General features: G+C 33.7%; 1 protein-coding gene across 1 annotated transcript; it reads left to right on the top strand.

Annotated features, from left to right (window-relative positions):
* The first annotated feature begins 5,419 nt into the window (after positions 1-5,419).
* LOC131155460 (uncharacterized) lies at positions 5,420-12,722 on the top strand. Its single transcript, XM_058108625.1, has 2 exons — positions 5,420-5,931; positions 11,154-12,722. Exons 1-2 carry the CDS (start codon positions 5,675-5,677, stop codon positions 12,544-12,546), a joined length of 1,650 nt encoding a protein of 549 aa, XP_057964608.1. The 5' UTR covers positions 5,420-5,674; the 3' UTR covers positions 12,547-12,722.
* The last annotated feature ends 8,426 nt before the right edge of the window (positions 12,723-21,148 follow it).

Here is a 21,148-nt window from a genome sequence, read left to right as displayed (position 1 = left end):
TTGGAAAATGGCTTTTCTAGAGGAAAAATGGACAACACATTATTTATTCAATCTAAAAATGAAGACTTGCTTATTATTCGAATATATGTGGATGCTATCATATTTGGTGCTACAAATGAAGAGCTATGCAAAGAATTTGCAAAGTGCATGCAAAACGAATTTGAGATAAGTTTGATGGGTGAGTTGACTTACTTTCTTGGACTTCAAATTAAGCAAGGTAAAAATGGAACTTTCATAAATCAGTCAAAATACATAAGAGACTTGATTAAGAAATTTGATATGGAAGGTAAAAACCTTTAGGGACCCCAATGAGTACGCCTATAAATCTTGATAAAGATGAACAAGGAAAACCAGTAGATATGAAATACTACCGAGGTATGATAGGAAGTCTGCTTTATTTAACAGCCAGTAGACCGAACATTATGTTTAGTGTATGTATGTGCGCCCGGTTTCAAGCAGCCTCTAAGGAATCTCACCAAATAGCCATTAAGAGAATCTTAAGATATTTGATAGGTATTATCGACTTAGGTCTATGGTATCCTAAAGATACAGGCTTTGAGATGATAAGCTATTTAGATGCGGACTATGTTGGTTGTAAAATTGATCGAAAAAGCACAAGTGGTACTTGCCACTTCCTAGGAATATCTCTTGTATCTTGGCTCTCCAAGAAACAAATTTCATAGCCCTATCTACTGCGGAAGCTAAGTATGTGGCAGCAAGTAGCTGTTGTGCACAAACTGTCTAAATGAAGCAACAGTTAAAGGATTTCAATTTGGAGTATTCATATGTACCTATAAAATGTGATAATACTAGAGCCATTAATATCTCCAAAATTCCATATGTCAATCAAGAACCAAGGATATTGATATTAGGCATCATTTCTTTAGAGATCATATGCAAAAAGAGGATATATCTCTTGAGTTTGTGAATACTAGTGATCAGTGGGTTGATATATTTACAAAACCTCTTTTAGACGATAGATTTATCTCTATAAGACGTGAAGAAGGTTTATTGCATGGTAGATAAGTAGTCTAGAAAAAGAGAAATTGGATGAGTGTTAAGTTAGCAAGTGTTGTCAAGCGACTGACAAGGAATTCACAGTCGACTGAGCCTTCTTTGACTTGCTAAAGTTCTCAGGATCAATAAGGTCAGGTGACTAACTCTATGAGGCACAGTCGACTAACTTGTTATTGTTTGGTAAAAATTCAAATAAACACAATTGTTAGGCGATTGACTCCTCAAGATCAGTTGACTAACTGATGATGATTTATATACCTATAGTGCAAAAATCTTAAAATTTTCAAATCATCAGTCTACCGACCCTGCTTCTCCTCTCCTCTAAACCTTTTCCTCCTTCAACTACCAGTCTTCCCATACACAAAACCTTCTGATTAAACCTCGAAGCTCATCATCCTACTTTGTTTACACTCGATTTCAAAGGATTTCTCTGATTGTTTTGCTCATCTTAGTGTAGCCAGTCCTTCCATAATATTTATAAAGAAAACCCATTATGATCTTTTTTCTTCTACCACACTTAAGCAAATGGGTTATGATAAAACACAATCAAGGATGGTTTCCTAAATTTAGTCGGAGACGACAACAAGTTCAATAACTGCAACCACCTGTTCAATAACTAGCTCAAAAACCTGCTCCTTAGGCAGACGACACTCCTTCTTGGTTCCTTGCTTATCAGCAAAAATTCACTAATTTTCGTGGTGAAATACGCTATGGTTTCAATTCTCTTCAGACGAATTATGCATCTTTTCAAGATAATTAAACTTCTCTTGATCAAAGGCTTGGCTGGATTGAACAACATATGGCCGGATCTTCACATGGCAAGGCTCTAATAAAGACCAACTCTAGTGATGCTGAAGGTGAAGATGAAGATGATGCAGAGGAAGAAGATGAAGATGATACAAAAGAAGAAGGTGAATATGAAGATGTAGCTGATTCTTAGGTGTTTTACTTAGCTTAAATATATTTTGGTTGTAATATATAATTCTGATACAATTTTCTTTCTTATGCTGTTATAACTTTTCACATGCTCTTTTAGGAATTGTTATTTTTTTATGCATGTCAAATGGCAATCTTATGTCTTTGTGCTTATGATGGCTACATGCCTTCACGTTCATATGCTTTTTTGATCGGTCTTCTCTTTTTGATGGATGTCAAAAGGGGGAGAAGGTTGAGAAAAAATTTAGCATTGATATTACATTGAAAGCATGATAAAGTATGATATTACATTCTATTGATACGTTGACATACTGAGAGTGACATGAAAAACTGAGCATAAAATAACTGAGCATGACATTACTTAAGTATGATATTGATCTTTAACTCTGAGCTTGAATTGAACATGATATTGAATTGAGCGTGACATTAATATATTGATGATATCATGATATGTTCATTGTGTTAATATAATATATGTTTTACTTCACAAATATAGTAAAGATTATGCTTGTTGTAAAGGGGAGCCTTATTAAGGCTTGCTCATTTTTGCTCCTTATTTGTTATTATCAAAAAGGGGGAGATTGTTGACCTAACAAGGTTTAGAATCTTATTTTGATGATAACAAATCAAAGGTACTTAACATTTTTGGTTAAGTTAAGTTTTAGGGCTCAAATGATTTCATAAAGACCAAGATCAAGTGTTTTAAAGAGATTGAATGATGATTATGCTTAAAGACATGAGTATTGATGAAGCTAAAGAAAGAGTTCAAGATAGACACAAAGAATGAAAGCAAATGCATGAAGATTTAGTGCTTAGAAAGTTATAGTCTTTAAGAAGTCTCATATAAGAACCTCACAATTTCAATATAAATGTTTGAAGCTCTTAGAAACTATATTTGACTTAGAGACTTGTTTTTGAAAACCATGGAAAATATCTTTAAAGTCTCATTTAAGCTTTTCAAGTTTAAAAAGATAAGAGTTTTGGAAACAAAACTCTATGGCACAGGTGACTGATGAATCCTCATTAGGTGACGGACATTCTTATGCTGATAAATTTGAGCAAACAAAACTGAGACAGGCGACTGACCGCTAAGGCTCAGTTGACTGACTCAACAATATGTTTCAAAATACCCTAAACTTAAAAGACTTAGGCGACTAACCCTCAGGTCATAGTCGACTGAAGTTCGTATTTTAACTTTTAAAACAGTGAGGGAAAGTTTCAAAAATTGATTTATTGAGTCCCAAACTTTGAGAAAACTTGGGAAACACGACATTTAACTTGGGGAATACGTTCATATACTTTTTAACTCTATAAATACTTGCTATTTTCACAAATTACATAAAAGCAATCAAGCACATATGAATTATAAGTTCAAAGCTTTCTTGCTGAAATTTTTTTGAAGATATTACTGTGCCTTTACTGATACTACTCACGGTATTCTAATCGTTTCTACTGAGATTTTCAAATCAAATCAGAAACTCAGTGATATTCTATTAAGCTTCAATCTTTTATATTGATTATTGCTGAAGTATATTGATTTTCACTTGTACAAATCTTCTCTAATTGAGAGTTTTACTTGTATGGACATAAATTGTTTCTTGTTTCTATTGTTGACAATTTAGGGATATTGGATCGTTGTCTAGTAAGAAGGAGTATTCTTGTTAGAGAGGGATCTCCACCTCATACGGAGAGAGGTTGTAACTTTGCCTGGTAAAAAGTTAGAAAGGAAAATCCTCACAACGGTTGCTTGGGACAAGGACGTAGGTTGCTGGGCGAACCTTGTAAAAAATCTGGTCTTTAGTTCTTCTTCCCTAATCTCTTTACTTTATTGCAAGTTTATTATCTGCGTGTATGTTTATTAAGAACTTGCTGCATATTAGAAGTTGTTGAATTACTGATTTTGTTTCATACTTGAAATCAATGAACATATTGGTTATCATTGGTTGGTTTAAGAAGTTCAAAATTGAATATTGATCTTTATATCACAGCTGAAGTTAATCTTGCTCAATTAATTAAAGGAAAGTTTCAGGCTTTATAAAATTAATTTTTTGAAACTATTTTAACATTGTCACTAGTCATTGTTGAAGAAAATTTTGAATTTGAATATTGAAGTCCTAAGATTTTAATCAAGCTGATCTTTAATATCATTTATTCATAAAGGATTGAACTTGTATTAATCAAAGGATTGTTAGTTATAACCGTGAGGTTGCTAATCAATATTATTATGTTTGTGTGATTGCTAAAAATAAATTTGTTGGGTTAATACTTAAACTAAGGAATTTGTAAAACAAAGTTATAAAGAAATTTTAAAAACCCAATTTACCCCCCTCTTGGGAGTATACCTAAATTCTCAAGAAGCTTACAATATTTAGCTTTCACCAGACATGATCTTACTTTTCAGTACACAAAGTAAGTAAATTCATGCATAACCCTTTGGAACCACACTAGCAGGCTGTAAAAAGGATTCTATGTTATCTTAAACATACCATATCAATAGGTTTGTTCCTCAGCAAGCCATCTAATTTTGCAATTCAAGCTTTTTCATATTCCGATTGGAGAGCTAATCGAAATGATCGTTGATCAGTAGGTGCATATTGCATTTTTATGGGCAACAATCTTATTTCCTGGCAGTGCAAGCAACAATTCAAAGTTGCCCGTAGTAGTACCGAAACTGAATATAAGTCACTTGCAAATACAACTTCGCAACTACAATGGTTGCAATCAATATTACGTGAAATTGGCCTTAAGATTCCAAAATCACATGTGTTATGGTGTGACAATATTGGAGCCACAAACTTGGTTGCTAATCCTATGTTTCATGCTCGTACAAAGCACATCTAAATTGATTTTCATTGCGTATTCGACCAAGTTCTAAGAAAGCAACTTAATGTTCATTTTATATGTAGTAGAGATCAACTTGCTAATTCATTAACTAAGCTGGTGTCCTTTCGCAAATTTCAAATCATCTTGGCCAATTTGAACGTTCGAACACTACCCTTTAAAGTCATAGTTGTCAACTGGAGGAAGATAAGGAGGAAAATTAGGAGGACAACATCTTTTACTATTATTTAAATTTTGAAAAAATATTCTGTTGTTATTTGAAATTTGAAATATTTAGAAAATAGAGGAGAATTAGGAGGACAATCAATCCGATTACTTTTATTTAAATTTTAAAAAGATATTCAAATATCTAAAAGATAACTACTCTGGTGTGTATTGAAACTCTATAAAGAGTGTTTCATATAATATCAATTCAACTATCTTTTGTTTCTTAATTTCCTTTTCTCCTATTACTTCAATTCTTTTATCATTATCCATGTTTCCAAAGAAAAATAATAATAATAATAATAATAATAATGCTTAAAAAAAAAAAACTTACAGCTAGGCCAACTGTAAAAACGTAAAAACAACAAGAGAAAAAGAAAAAAAAAAAAAAGAAAAAGAAAAAGAAAAGCGAAAAGCTATTCTTTATACTCTCTCCCTCACGCACACACGTCTTCTCTCCTCCAAGCTTGCGAGTCGCAGACAGTCCTCCTACATTACAGCTTGAAACTACCTGCCACTGCACATCTCCCTCTCTTTTCTTATCTCCTTCCTCCATTGACACTCGCTAATTTTCTTAACACACTGCCTACGATTACTGAGACAAAATGCAGGACTAGCGATTTCAATCCGTCCTTTGAAACGAGGGTTATGGTGGATCTGAGCTTCTGACACCGCCATGGGGATGTTGAGTGATTCCTGGTGTTTCTGCAATGGCGGAGGCAAGTCCGAGAGAATGAAGGCCGCCATCTATTCCGGCAAAGGCCCCGCCATGGCCAGAATTTCCACTTCCGGCAGCACTGGCTTCGGAACCGGCTTCCTCATCCACCGCAACCTGCTCCTCACAACCCACGCCGTCCTCCCCTCCGTCGCCACCACTGAGGCAGCCGAGATCCGCCTTCAGGACGGTGTTGCTGCGAGTCTTAATCCTCACAGGTTTGATGGAGTTCCTGTTTTTTTCGTGGTGGTGTGTCTGGGCTCTTAGAAAAGAAAATGCGAGTAGAAAGGGAATTTAAATTTTGAGAAATGGGTGTTGTTTCCTTGGCATTTTCAAAGTTTATTTTGGCCTTTTTAAGAGCTGAAGTTGAGCCAGTTTTTGCTTTCAGAAGCGCGGAAATTACTTTGAAGATGCTGTTTTAACCATGCTTTACATTTTTCATTGCTCTGGGATACGAGGATACATAAATGCCTAGTCAAATGACATTGACACGATTGACTGATTTAATTCAGTTGGGTTTTTTCGTTTCCCTGAAGTTGTTTTTTCATGCATCCAGTTTATTTGACAATAAAACGGAGGAATATTATTTGTTGATTGATTCTTGATTTATTTCTTTTGTGTTTTTGGAGATGCTTTCTTTAATTGATGCGATGTTGACTAGGAAAAAATGAGTTGATTTTTGGAGTCATGAATTAGTTTGGTATCGTTGCATGGCCTTAAAATGTGTTTCAATTGTATGCAATATCTCATAGTTGAAAGATTTGGGATCTTACAGAAATCATGCTTATGTCATACAATAATCATTGCAGTACATTAGTGTATTTACTAATGGCGTGTTCTTGCTGAATTCTTTTAATGTAATTTCATTTGTGCTGAATGTACTTGAATCTATCTATTGAATTTTAAGATGGATTCCAAAATTTTGAAAATTTTTAAATAATATATTAATTTAAAAAAAAAAAACTCACTCTATCATGAAGTTCTTATTTTTAAGTTAAGCTCCCTATCTGGGGTAGTTTTAGAAAATACGTTCTGATAACATTTTAAATAATCAACCTGCTGGAATCTGGGTGAAGTCTTGGTTAATGCAGTACGTTGGTTGAAGTAGAGTTCGCATGATGATATATTGGATGTTGATGCAATATGGTATAATATGGTTTGATCAACATTTTACCTATAAGTATTATGTGGAGATTAGACCTTGCAGCTATAATAGAGTTACCAGATTCTTACATATATGGGTTATGCAGTGGAGCATTTTTTATGGACTCATTGGCCATTCATTGCCTGATTCAAATTGTTTACAATGTTGGAAGCATAGTTGTTATAGTCTTACGATCCACAATATGGTTCATGGTTTCATATGATTGAATAGCCTCTTCGCGTGAAAGTGGAAATTAAATAAGCCTATCTTGTTTTACATCGAACTCCTAGAAAGAAATCCATCATCTTGATTTGAATGCCTCACCATGATTTACGTGGCATTCTTAGAGAGAAATCCCATAATCTGAAATGGATTCATTTTGGAAAATGGTATCTAATGATGGTAAAAAATATTAAATTTTTTTCATTTCAAAAATACTTGAAACTACTTTATTCCTTTTAATGTGAGTGGAAGTTTTCATTTTCTTCAATAGCCCCTTTCAATAAAGTCAAATGCTTAAGAAAATGCACAGGGTGTCATACAGAGACCCTAATATGCCCTTGTATATGATTGAAGAGATGCGAGCATGGCATAAAATTTGCTTCTTTCGAAACATGAGACAGAAGAGAGAGCTAATTTTTTTGTGGACTGCCACAATAGGAGGAATAGGAGTGGATGCTTGGCAACTTTTTTTTTTTTTTTTTCTTTTTACCATCACCAATGAACAAGATACTTGACAACCTTTTTATAACCAATGCCCATGGTCCAGTTAGTGTGTCTTGGACAGGATTACTGTTAATATTGAGATATATTACTTCTCTGTTTTACTTGGACAGTTAAAAAATAAGGTAAATACAGAAGAAGAGGACGAGAAGGATCACTTTTGCAAAAAATTGGCTAGGAAAAGGAGGAAGGGATAATTCATGCATTATTTTATTTCTGTCAAAAGCCTGGATGCTTGCTTAGAGACCCTAACATTTTTATCATCTTTTTTTCTAACTATGCTTCAGACCAAGGCCATTTATGTAGCCTTGGATGTGAAATCTTAACATATTTTGTAATCACTCCGAGCCTTTACTTGCCCTGGGGTGTGCTTGTTATCTCTAAAAACATAATTTTTGCAGAAACAAAACATGCACCAGGTGTAAAGCTAGCAGTACTTGCACTTATTAACTTTTGTGTGATATTTTTTTTTTTTTTTGTCATAAAGGTGATTGGTGGGTTTAAAACAAATTTTGAGGTGACTGGGTATCTATAATTATTCAATCTATGTGAGCTCTCTAAATTGAACTTTAGTTTACTTATTAACAGATGCAATAATTGTTGAACAAATGACATAGCAAAATATATTCAAATCACTTGAAACTTGGCGTGCATGATCTGCATATGTAGTACACTGTGGTTGGTTACATAAAATAGTATCACACCAAAAATGTTAAGAGCAGTGTGAAAATTTAAGCCTAGCATAAGTGGTTCTTCTCTCTCTCTACACACACGTACACACTTAAACATGTACATGTTTATATGCCATTTGTGCTCACATAAACATGCACATTGCACATATCAAGTGGAAAGCTTATGAATCTGCTGAAGTTCATCAGCCTGCGGTTCATCATTTGCTCATCAGTTGTCTTGTTGGCTTTCTGTGTGAACATATACACTTTTTTAGCCACTGATACTATCTTTTTCTGTACACATCTGTCTGTTGAAATATGTTTGAATACAAAGGTACTAGCTTCTGAAATTTTGGTTAAGCTTAAGTTAAAATTTTTGTGAACTTGTTTAATTGGATTAAATCATATTTTATTACAAGCGAGTATCTAACTCTGTTGGAATATTTAGATAGTTTTCCCTTTTCCTTCAGAGTGGGCCGAGAAATGTCCATCAATTATGAGATTTTTTTTTTTTTTTGTATTACTATTTCACTCTTAAAAGGTACAAATTTTGAGTTTTGGCTTGTATAGAAATGTTAACTGGGCGTACAATATTTTGATTTTGGATTTGGTGGTAGATTGAATTTGATCTCATGTGTCAGCTGGAGTGCTTGGAAATATTGACCCAAAAGAGGAGAAAACCAACAGGAATCTGTCATAGTGAAAAATTTTGAAAGCATTCTCTTTGCTTCCCTGACTTAGCTTAATATTTGTAGAAGTGGACAATCTAGCACTACAGCCTTGGAGTACTCCTTAAATCATCTTAGTAAGTGCAGGGAAGGCTAGGCAGTGGTTTCCGGATAAATAAATTAATCCTATTTGAGTGATGAATAAATTATTAAAACATAATATATTAGCCTATAACATGATATACCATAAATCTAATTGGTACATAAGACATTAAATTAAACCAGTTTTAGTATTTTATTGGTTAAAGTAATAAAAATCTATAACCTTGTATTCCATTCTATTCCTGGCCACAAACCAAATGTAACCAAGGAGTAATAAGAAAATCAAAGATAGTTGGATAATTTTAATTGGTGTGTTAATTGTGATGGGCAGGTTTTGAAGAATTGCTTCTTGAGCTGTGATTCTTTCTTTCTTTTTTTCCCCTTTTCAGTCTTGAGGAGTCATTGCCTTCCTATAGTATGCACTCTTTTTTTTTTTTTTTTTAGCTTAATAAAAATTTATTTTGCCATTTAATATTTCTGCTGTATTGATTTATACTTTATTTAGTGTTTCTGGAAAAGTGAGCATTCTGAATCACTTTGTTCAAGTTATTTTAATAATATTAGTCTTCATGACAAGTTTCGTGGGTACCTTCATGTAGTGATTATCTGAATTGCAATTTTTGTTTAATTGGCAATAGAAATGTCTGCAGCAAAGCACCATGATTTTCTTGCTTGCTATACCTCCAAATGAAATTAAGCTGAAAATTACACTTCCATAACAATATTTATAGCATGTTTAACAGCAGCAATAGCATCAGTGCTGTTAGGAGTTGAGTTTGGACAAAAGTATAAATGCAAAATGATACTGGAAAATCCCAATTGCTGAAGTGATCTTACAAACAAATGGTTGTTCGAATCCCTTCTATTAACCAATTTCATTATACCTAGATTGACAGGAAATTGTTTTTCTTTTAGGCTGTTGGTTTCTGGGAAATTGACTAGCACAACTAGCAATGAAGCACCTCAGTATAAGAGGCCATATCTAAGATGAGAGATTATATAGCGTTCATTTTTCTTCTTCCTTTCCTATTTTCTGGTATTTATAAAAGTTCTCATGTTGGATTATTTCTTTTCAGCCCATTGCACTTTCATCTGAATTGGTTCTGCCCTTCATTCTATTGTAATAAAATTTCATTAATTCAACAAAATCTTGAATTCTAATTACTTGAGAGGGCCGCATGAATCCTTTCTCACAATTAGTTCTTTTGAAGTTATTTCTCTTTTTTCTATTATCATTCTTTTAAGTTCTGCCCCAACCTACATTCCCTTAGGACTTCCTTCCACAATGGCATTATCTTCACTTTGAATGCAGTACTCATTGCGGTGCATTAAATTATTATTTTTTTGGTTAAATTACTGGACTGTGTTAGATATTTTTTTCCCTTCTTATCCTCAATTGTCACTTTGCTTTTTTAAGCATTCTGTTGCTTGGTTGAATTTCATCTCAAAGTATAAATAACAAACCAAACCGTGAGCATTCCTGTAAGTTTTTTACCTAATTATTAGTTACTCTCTACAAGCATAGAATGCTCTAGATTTACCTCAAATTTCCCCATCACCTTGCTCTAGTTTAATGCCAGCATCCCTGCTAATTTCACTATTATGTCTACTAAAATGGTCAGTTTTTTCTTTTCTTTTTTATCTTTTACCCATTTCTTTATCCCCTCATTTCTCTTAATTTTACTTAGGGTACCTTTTTTATGCTTTTCAGTTTTAGTCTTCCATATCCAACAACATCACAAAGCATTACCTCCATATTTTCAATGGTAGCCGCTCTCTCCTGATTGTTTTTGGCACTAATATGATACATCATGTATGGAATTGCATTATTTATATATTGATTATGTACATCCATCACTGAATCGTAATGTAAAAATCCTCTTTCAACTTAGATGATGCATTTCTTCTTCTTCTTCTTCTTCTTCTTCTCTCTCTCTCTCTCTCTCTCCATCTCTCTCTCTCTCTCTCTCTCTATGTGTGTGTGTTTTGGTAAGGACAAATGGCGCTGTAATATGGGGCTATAGGACTAAGGCAAGAAAGTAGTGCAGTGACTTTCCTCAAGAAAATGTGTGTTGTAATTTGTTCAAGCCTGAATTCCTGATTTCTTTTTTTTTTCGCTTCACTGGTGACAGGTTTTTTATCACCAGCTCCGTTCTTGATCTTACAATAGTGGGTTTAGATGCAACAGATGGAGACTCAACTGCCTCAGGACAGCAGCCTCACCATTTGAAGACCAGCTCTAAGCCAAATTTGGATCTGGGAAGTGTTGTTTACCTCTTAGGCTTTACGGGGAAAAAGGTGTTGACAGTTGGTGAAGGAAAGGTGGTGATAGCCACTGACAATCTAATAAAACTATCAACTGATGAAGTTACTTGGAGCCCTGGGTCTGCTGGTTTTGATGTACAAGGCAATCTTGCATTCATGATATGTGATCCTATGAAGCTAGCAACATCACCGAACACCAAATCCTCTACGACTTCATCATCATCCTCGGCATCCTGGAAGAAAGATCTTCCCATGCAATTTGGCATCCCCATTCCCATCATCTGTGATTGGTTAAACCAGCACTGGGAGGGTAGCCTCGATGAACTTAACAAACCCAAGTTACCAATCATCCGATTGATGTCCACTGGCCAAAAGAGTGAGCATTCTAGCGCTTCATTCACACTACGACGTGTTTTCAAGTCCACAGAAGCAGAAAATAATGGAACCCCATCTTCATCAAATATAGTCTCCAAACCTAGGGATCAGCCTGGGCCAAGCTGTTCAGTTGCAGCACCTATTGAAAAGGAAACATTTGCTAATCCACATGGCACTACTCATGTGCAAGGGATCCCAACTCCAGAAATATTCGAATCACCAAAGGTAACTGCAGCTCCTGTTAGAAAGAAAGAGAGTGTACAAATCCAGCTTTTGGATATTAATTTTCCTCCCAAGGTTGACAAAGCAACAGCATTGCCAGGCCCTGCCAAAGGGCTTCTATCAAACTCAGATGAGAATTGTGTCGAGGAACGTCCTCCGCAGAACCTTTTGAAAGAAGATGGAACTAAGGACAACGGAGGACTGTCTGGACCTCAAGCAGATGTGGAGGTTGCCTCGACAGGATCCGTAAATGGGGCACATAGTGAGGTTCAGTCCAGTTCATCTCCAGTAGATGCTTCAATGATGCAGAACGGGGATAGCAGCGAGGGGGAGACTATGTACTCTGCGGAAACTGCAGAAAGCCGAAACTACACTACTCCAAGGGAGGCAAAGTGCCAGCCAGTGGGGAGGAGCCAAAGCTGGGTGGGTTACAACAGATGGGAAAATGTCCATAGGAATACATTAGCTAGCCAGGGGTTTCTAGAAAACCAGAAAGGTTTTGGGCAAGGAAAGAGAATGCATTCCCAGGGGGCCACATCTCAAAGGAGTAACGACTACTACAGCCCAACTCTCTCCTCAATCATGAAGAAACGGAACAGTTCAGAGCAGCCAAACAGACCCCGGCAAAGTGCAGTTCATTCTTCTCCAAGATGGATGTTCTGATTTATTTTATTTTATTTTTGTTTTATTTTTTCTCCATAGCTTAGACTTGAAACAGGTCAAAAGCAAAACTTTGTCGTGTGAATTTTCGCCCATTTAATCGATAATGTAACTAATTTATTGTGACTTCATGTTAAAACAAATCTAAAATAAATCGAAGAATCACCCAGATTATTGAAGTTTTGCTTTGCAATTAAAGATATTGGTCTTTGCTTATTGTAAGAGGGGGGACTTAGAAAGTTTCTTACTGTTGAGTGGGGCCAAATAAACATAGGAGCAATAAGTTGCTTTGCTTTTTATTGTTTATGTTTTATACTTTTCGCTTTTGTTGTATAGTGAAAAAGCAAATTATGAAGACGCGTTTGTTTACATTATCTGTTTTTTTGTTTCTATTATTAGTTTTTAACTATTTTCAAAAAAAAAAAAAAACTAAGGGATTATTTGGTATAAAATTAAAGACCAAAAATAGATACTAATAATCAAAAACTAGTAACCTATTTGGTTAAAGTTTCTAAAACTAAAAATAAATTTAAAATTTGATTAAACAAATACTTATTTTTGTCTTTGAATCAAATAACAATTAGAAAATATGAATAAAACTACACAGGAGTATAAATCAAAAATACTATAATAAAAATAAAATGCATTATAATTATTTTTTCTTAATTGTTATAATTCAAAATTCACTTTACATGAACAATGTTACACTACATGATAATTGAAATATGGTAAAAATATTTTACAAATGGATTTATAATTTTTTACTTTTTTTGAAATTTTATGGGCATTTTTTATTTTAAGTATATTTTAAATTTGATATGATCATTTTATTTTATTTTGAATTAAAAAGTATTGATAAAATGAATGATTTAGTCCCAAAAAATTAATTCTTGATACTAAAATATTCTAACAGCGGGTTGCCAAAAACAATTAAAAACCACAAAAATGTTGTTATCATTTTTTATTTTTTTTTGTGTATTGCAAATAGTTGAAAATCATCAACAACAGCAGAAAACACATAATATACATTTTCATGATCTATTTGTTGATCCTACATAAATTAAAATAGAAATGATATCAAACAGACCCTAACTTTTATCATTTTTTGTTGTTTCGATAGCCTATTACTAGAATACTTTTTTTTTTTTTAAAAAAAAGAGGGCAACCCAGCTCAGTGCACGAAGCTCCTGCGTATGGGGGTTCTGGGGAAGGGACGGACCATAACGGGTCTATAGTATGCAACCATACCTTACATTTTTGTAAGAAGTTGTTTCCACACGTCAAACCCATGACCTCCAGGTCACACGGCAATTGCCTTACCGTTGCACCTAAGCTCCCCAACCTAGAATACTTTATTTGTGATTAAATTATTTATTTTGTGTTTATTTTCTAAAATGACAGTGAATTTGCAATATATTTAAAATAAAAATATCCATAAATTTTCTAAAGACTAGAAAAAAAAATCTTTTAAAAATTATTTTTTACTGTTTTTCAATTTTCATGTACAATGACATTGTTCTTGTAGTACTAAAAAATGAGTTTTGAAATATAATAACTAATTAAAATAGTTATAATAAACTTTAGTTTTACTAGTAAATGTGTCATGTGTGTTGCACTTGATTGTATGTAAATAATATTATGTGACGCCCCAACCCGTCACGTGGGCCTGGAGTGGTAGAAAGCATAACATAAAACAAAATACTCTCTGATACCATTTATAAGAGGGTCCGACCCCGAAGAGTCATGGTTGCCCTATCCATAAACAACATACAATAAAAAAGCAGAAAAGTTTCAATTTCCAAAATACTATACCTGTGATACCCCGTGGAAGAAAGGCTTAAAAAGATTAGATGTTTTTACCCATATCAACGAGGTGCACATTTCTTTTCAGAACCCTTTCCATAAAAACTCCACGGTTAACTGTGCTTGGTTTGGAGTAATATTGGGATGGGTGACCATCTGAGAAGTTTTTTTAGGAAGTGTGTGAGTGAGGACAAAACACATTAAAAAGGACATGTGTTGGTTTGTGGAGCTAGTCATTAGTCCGATAAGGCCCGCCCCACTTTTGTCTGGTCCAGGTAGATGAGGAATATATATATATATATATATATATATATATATATAAGATTTAATAATATAATAATATACTTTATTTATATAGGAAGTGGATCTTCCTAAGGAAGAAATCTTCCTCAGGAAATCAAACTGTGCGTGCTCTCTCTCTCTCTCTCTCTCTCTCTCTCTCTCTCTCTCTCTCTCTCTCTCCCCCTGTACTCTTTGTCCTACCTCTGTCTTTCTCCTCTCTCTCCTTAATTTCCCGGCGGATATTCAGCCAATCGAAAAACGGAAGGTACCGTTGGATTCCTAACTCCGCCGCTGACATTTCTACTAAAGTGAATTTATCGTGGGAGCGGCTAAGCACCACTCCTAGGGAAAGGTATATTTCCTCTAAATCCTTAATTTCTCCTTAAATCTGTCGTTAAATCGACAATTGGACACCGCTACGTGGTTCTAGTTGCAATTGTCATCATTTTGGAGTGAGTAAATTTTCAATTGGAGTTTTCTAGGCCCCCCTCCAAAGCGAAAGTAGGATTTAGGGAACTAGGATTTTTGATTTAGGGTCCGGGTGAGTGCCGCAGGTATTTTTTGGGGTCCCTGTTAGCGTAGTTCAAGAAATTAGGTAAGGGAAAATTATATATTAAATCAGGTTTTATAAAATAAAAGATAATGAATTATGTTATACTTATGTATATGTTTTGGTATAGGTTTTAAAATGCCAACCATGTAAATTATGTTTTCTGAACCTAGGACCGCTTATTTAGCTATGTATATGTGAAAATGAACTGATGAAAGTGAAAGATAATTTCAGGATAATTATGCAAGATAAGAAAGGTATAATTTGGGTATATGAATGTTAAATGTAGGTTGACTTATTTTACAGGAAATATATATGAATTTTACTACTAAATTTTGTGGCATGAGTTAATAGGAATTCCGTGTGGAAATATGTTATATGTATGAGATGTAGGATATACAGGAAATGAACTGAATATGAAAATATTATATGAAATATGCTGCATGTGAGTGTTAATGCAACCATGTAAAGCATGTAACACCCCAACCCCGAGCGGTTTGAGATATTAACTTTTTACTACTGATTTACAGCGAAAGCAAATAAACTCGATTATTGTTACACCAGAGCGCTAATTATCCATATTACAATCATTTATTTCAAAAAAAGAAAAATTAGACAAATATAAATATCTGACATCATACTAATATTTCTAAACAATCTTTATTTTTCTTTCCCCACTCGCATGCTTGTTAAGCCTGATTTCCAACATGCTCTTCAGAGTTATCTAAAATAAAAATATGATTGGAGTGAGACGACGCTCAGTAAGTAAATAAGATTATTATTAGTGTGTGGCCAAAATGAGCTTTTTAAAAATTTCATAAAACAATATTTAATATTATAACTTCAAAACTGTCTCTAGAATAAATATAAATTTAAAAATTTCTGTATAAAACTTTTACCATCAACTATAATAGTAAAATTTTATAATCATATACTATAACTATTAAATTAAACTTTTAACTTTAAAACTGTATAAATATTTAATGATAAATATACATATACTTTTCCTTATAAGTTTTCTTTAGATCGTCATTTAAGCACTAGAATGATCCTTTTCATGTAAACTTACACTTTTTCTTCAAATCATCAATTACTTTGTATACGTAATTAACTATGTATAAATATATATTGTAAAAACCACCCTTAGGCCTGTTTGCCGTAAGTCATGTTTACCCCTATGACTGGGTTGTGCGATCTGAAGACTGGACTTAGCTGGCTGGCCGACCAAACTAAATCAACGTACGTAAACTTTAAGTGAGATTTTCCTTATTAAGTCCTGGTCCGGAACTAGGTGTGCACTCAGGAGAAATCCACTAACATAAATAACCACTCTGTAAACAGTGTGGGTGCACTCTGATCCGTTTAAACTTTAAGCTGTGGTACCGAGCATCTGTAACTTTGAACTTTCGTTGCCATAAGGGGTTTTAAAATCATCTTATTATAATTTATGCAATTTAAAATAATATCGTAAAAATCTCAACTTTACTCATATTTTCATAAAAAATGTAACGTAAAAATAAACTCATGCCACACAATTTTTGTGTTAAAAATATATATAATTTTATTTTTGAATAGAAAGAAATGTTGAAAATTTACCCGAGAGGATTAGAACATTTCTTAACAAAAAAAAAAAAAAAAATAGATGCAAGTATATTAAAGATAGAACCGGTATAATTAAATATGCGTAAAAATAAACTCATGGAAATTTTGTGGAACTAATTAACATAATTGAAATTTACTTATAAAATAAACTCGGGTATAAATTTTAAATAAAAAAAAACTAACGTAATCAAAATTTACTTACCTTCTTCCTTAGGAACACTGTAACTATCTCTAAGAAATGAGATCGGAAAGAGTGGGTGATTGAGAACTTACTTAAAAATTCTCTCTCCACCACAATTTTTTTCACTCACTAATTCTTCTCTTCCTTGGAAAATTGTTGTGAAAAATGAAGGTTGAGAGCTCCCTATTTATAGGAAAATTTTGGGGAATAAATGAAATTTATAAAAGTGTGGGGAGATGGATAAAATTATAATTTTAAAAAATTAAAGAATGGGCAAGGGATGGGCAAGGTATAAGTTGAGTATGGGATGGGGATGGAGGCCATGTGGGAGTGCTTGCCACCATTCCCATTAAATAAATTTTTAATTAATCACTTACCTAATTAATTAATCAATTAGTTAATTAATTATTTTATTATTTTATTATTTTTCTTAATCATTATTATCATTATTATTATCATTGTTATTAATTTTGAACCATTTTTAGTATTTATTTATTTTTGAATAAGAATTAAATTTGAATTTTGAAAACTCATGTAGGCTGCACATGGTCTTGTGGGCCCCACACAAGTTCGAGACCCGAATGGATCCTACGTAACTCGAATAACTCTTATACGATTTTATGCATTTTACATAGCTTTGAGACTCGTGTAAACCTCCATACGGCTTCGGGACTCATGTGGGCCCCCACACAGTCTTGTGGGCCCCACATAGGATACCTATATTATTATTATTTTATCATATATTTCTACAAATTATATCAGTCAAAACATTATTTTATGTACTTATTTACGTATATAAACAGTGTCTTGTGGCTCCGGGACTCATGTGGACCCCACATAGTCTTGTGGGCCCCACATATGATACCTATATTATTATCATCTTATTATATATTTCTACAAATTATGTCTGTCAAAACACTATTTTATGTATATATACTTATTTACGTGTATAAATGGTGTCTATCCTGTTTATCCTATGAAATTCCATTTTGATCAGGCCGACCTCCAGGGAGCGACATGTATATATTTTTGGGTCATCACAATCTCCCCTCCTTATAAAAATTTCGTCCTCGAAATTTTCTAATTTAAAGTGAGTACTGTATAATTGGTTGCGCTATTTAAAAGAGTACATTGATTAATGATTTGACTAAGTCTTAGAATAGATTGAGGGTCAATTTGGTGAAGTATTTTATTTTGGGAATTGAAGTGTGAATTGTCGGTCTAATAGAGGTTGAAATGGAAAAGAAATTCAGAAGATGTGGAAAAAGATAATTATATATATGTATATATTATACATTTCCTATAAATTAAAAATATATGTATAAAAATGAAACTAAATCTGGCCTTTAGAGCCTTAGATCAACGTCAACATCTATCGAAGTACTAGCGGTGTCACTGCTAACCGCCGGGGTTTTTTCTTGGTAGAGTTGACCTCTTGTAATGTCGCCTGCTTGGGTTGGAAAAAGGGAGAGAACGCCCGTTTGTTCGGCGAGGGAGGAAGAGCTGCCCTCTTCCCAAGTTATTGGTGGCCCGTATATGAGTCTCAATGCGCATCGGATTTCCTTGCAATGGTGGAGTAGGCCAACATTATCTGAAACCCTTAATGTGGTGATTGTGATATTGCCATTGTAAGGGATATGGCTCATTGGTGTGATATTAGTTGTAAGTTTCATAGTCGGAATATTCTCGATAGGGAAGAGGGTTGGAAAAATGGCAGGGGTACTGCTCGGGTCGGTAGTGGCGGAGGAGGTAATATGGAGAATTGATGGGGCAGTAGTTGAGATAGTGGCTTCTCCAACTGATTCCCGCCTATGCCTACGGTTCTCAAACCACAAGCGCACATTTCTCGGCTCTATTGGACCATACCGTTAGAGTTGTGCTGCAAACAAGATAGTACACTCCACAGAAGGGAGTTCCCCTTGACTGCTATGGAAGGCCGCCTTTAAAATTTCCAACTGTGCCTTACTGGGTTTCCATCTTTGGATCGACGATCTAGTGCTGCTCTCAGCAACTTGGGGAGTTGGGTGATTTGACAACATTTTCGAGTAATGAGACAACTAAGAGACAAGTTGGGAAGAGCTAATCACTGCAAACTGAAATGTGATTGTTCAAGATGATAGAAAGCTGTGATGCTTAGAGTTCGAGAAGGGCAGACCCTTTTTATAAGGGAATGGCCACGTGTTGTGGAAATCGAGAGAGAGCGACATGTACTGTGAGAATTGAGGGAGAGCGACGCGTGTTACGAATATCAAGCAACGCATTTTGCACAAATCGAGGGAGAACGATGTGTGTCACGAGAACCGAGAGAGGGCGACGCGTGTCACGGATATCGATCAACGCGTTTTGCACAAATCGAGGGAGAACAACGTGTGTCGCGAGAATCGAGAGAGAGCGACGCGTGTCACGAATATTGAGCAACGCATTTTGCACAAATCGAGGGAGAACGACGTGAGTCGCGAGAATCGAGAGAGAGCTACGCGTGTCACAAATATCGAACACGCACACGTATTGCAAAATTTGCGGACTCTAGGTTCTTTTTATGTTTATACATCTTTATTAATGCTTTAACTATAATTAATTTTATCCTTAGATCACCACTTGGGTGGGTGACCTAGTGGTAAGGAACCGGCCGTGCATCCATGTGATCACGGGTTCGAGTCCCCACTATGCCCAAGTGGTCTCATGCCCTGGCCTTGCTTCGGGGGTAAGTGAGTTATAGCTGATGATTTCCATCCATGAGGCCTTTTTTTTTTTTTTTTTTTAACTACAAGAGTACCCCTTATATATTAATATATTCCATTATTATTATTATTATTATTATTATTAGATCAAATATATGTTAGACATGTTTGACCAATTGATGATTTGACATTGATTAGTTATTTGAAGGAAATTAGTTAATTTTTATATTGCTTTCATTAATTTTTTTTTTCAAATATAGAAAAATTTAACTTGTATTAACTTTTATAAATTTATAAAAAAAATTAAAGAGTTTGTCAAAATTTGTACTCCTAAATCAAACTTGGATACTTGATGGAAATTGAATATGTAATGGGAAAAATAGATATACATATTTAACCTGCACATGCTAAGGGATTATACATATATATATATATATATAAATTTTTTTTTTGAATTTAAATATAATAAGTAATATTTAAATTATATTTAATTCTTTATAAACTAATACAAAATTAAAATTAAAGATTTTGTCAAAATATATATTCCTAAATTAAGCTTGAATGTTTTGTTGATAACTCAATATGTAATGTAAACATATTCATATCTAACTTATACATGCAAAGAAATTTTGGGAAAATTCAGATTTCATAATAGATTGTTTGTTCATATCTATTTGTATGTGTAGCACTTCTAAATTCAGAAGGGTCTAATGGGTTATTTCTTATATATTTAGTGAAAATAACAACAGTGAAAATAATTAAATCTTAGATATTATTATTATATTTATATATATAAAAATTTTAAATTATTAATGCATTTGACAATTAATTATGAATCATCAATATGTGTACGTGTTTCTACAAACATAAATAACATATTTAAATTAATTAACGTGTCTTCAATAATGCTACTATTTTTCTTAGAGAATTTATAATTATTACCTGTCCTTGGGAGCCTTCACGTAAATCTCATTTCCTTCAATGCTACTATCTTTAGGATCCATTCTTAAATAATGATCAAATGTTATTTTAAAATTATAAATCTATTATTAACGTATAATAATATAACAAACTAAAATAAATATTCTAAACTACCAAATCCTACCCAAATCATGTTTTATATCTAAGTTTTGGTAAAATTTATATATTAGAGTATGCAGAACTTATATCCTATGCTCTGGTAAAATATATATATATATATATATATATATATATTTTAGTCTACAGAACCTATAACCTATTGCTCTGATATCAAATGTAACACCCCAACCCCGAGGGGGCGGGGATATTAACTTTTTACTACTGATTTACAGCGGAAGCAAATAAACTCGATTATTGTTACACCAGAGCACTAATTATCCATATTACAATCATTTATTTCAAAAAAAGAAAAATTAGACAAATATAAATATCTGACATCATACTAATATTTCTAAACAATCTTTATTTTTCTGTCCCCACCCGCATGCTTGTTAAGCCTGATTTCCAACATGCTCTTCAGAGTTA

This window comes from Malania oleifera, chromosome 5 (assembly GCF_029873635.1).
Source record: "Malania oleifera isolate guangnan ecotype guangnan chromosome 5, ASM2987363v1, whole genome shotgun sequence".
Lineage (NCBI taxonomy): Eukaryota > Viridiplantae > Streptophyta > Magnoliopsida > Santalales > Ximeniaceae > Malania > Malania oleifera.
Note: the sequence above shows the minus strand (reverse complement) of the source record. Positions and strands in the feature narration are given on the sequence as shown.

What these genes read in the sequence shown, in the direction of transcription:
- LOC131155460 (XM_058108625.1), top strand. Translation starts at nt 5,675, where the DNA reads ATGGGGATGTTGAGTGATTCCTGGTGTTTCTGCAATGGCGGAGGCAAG. An exon ending in GCGAGTCTTAATCCTCACAG is followed by an intron (nt 5,932 to 11,153) that starts GTTTGATGGAGT and finishes CACTGGTGACAG; the next exon opens with GTTTTTTATCACCAGCTCCG.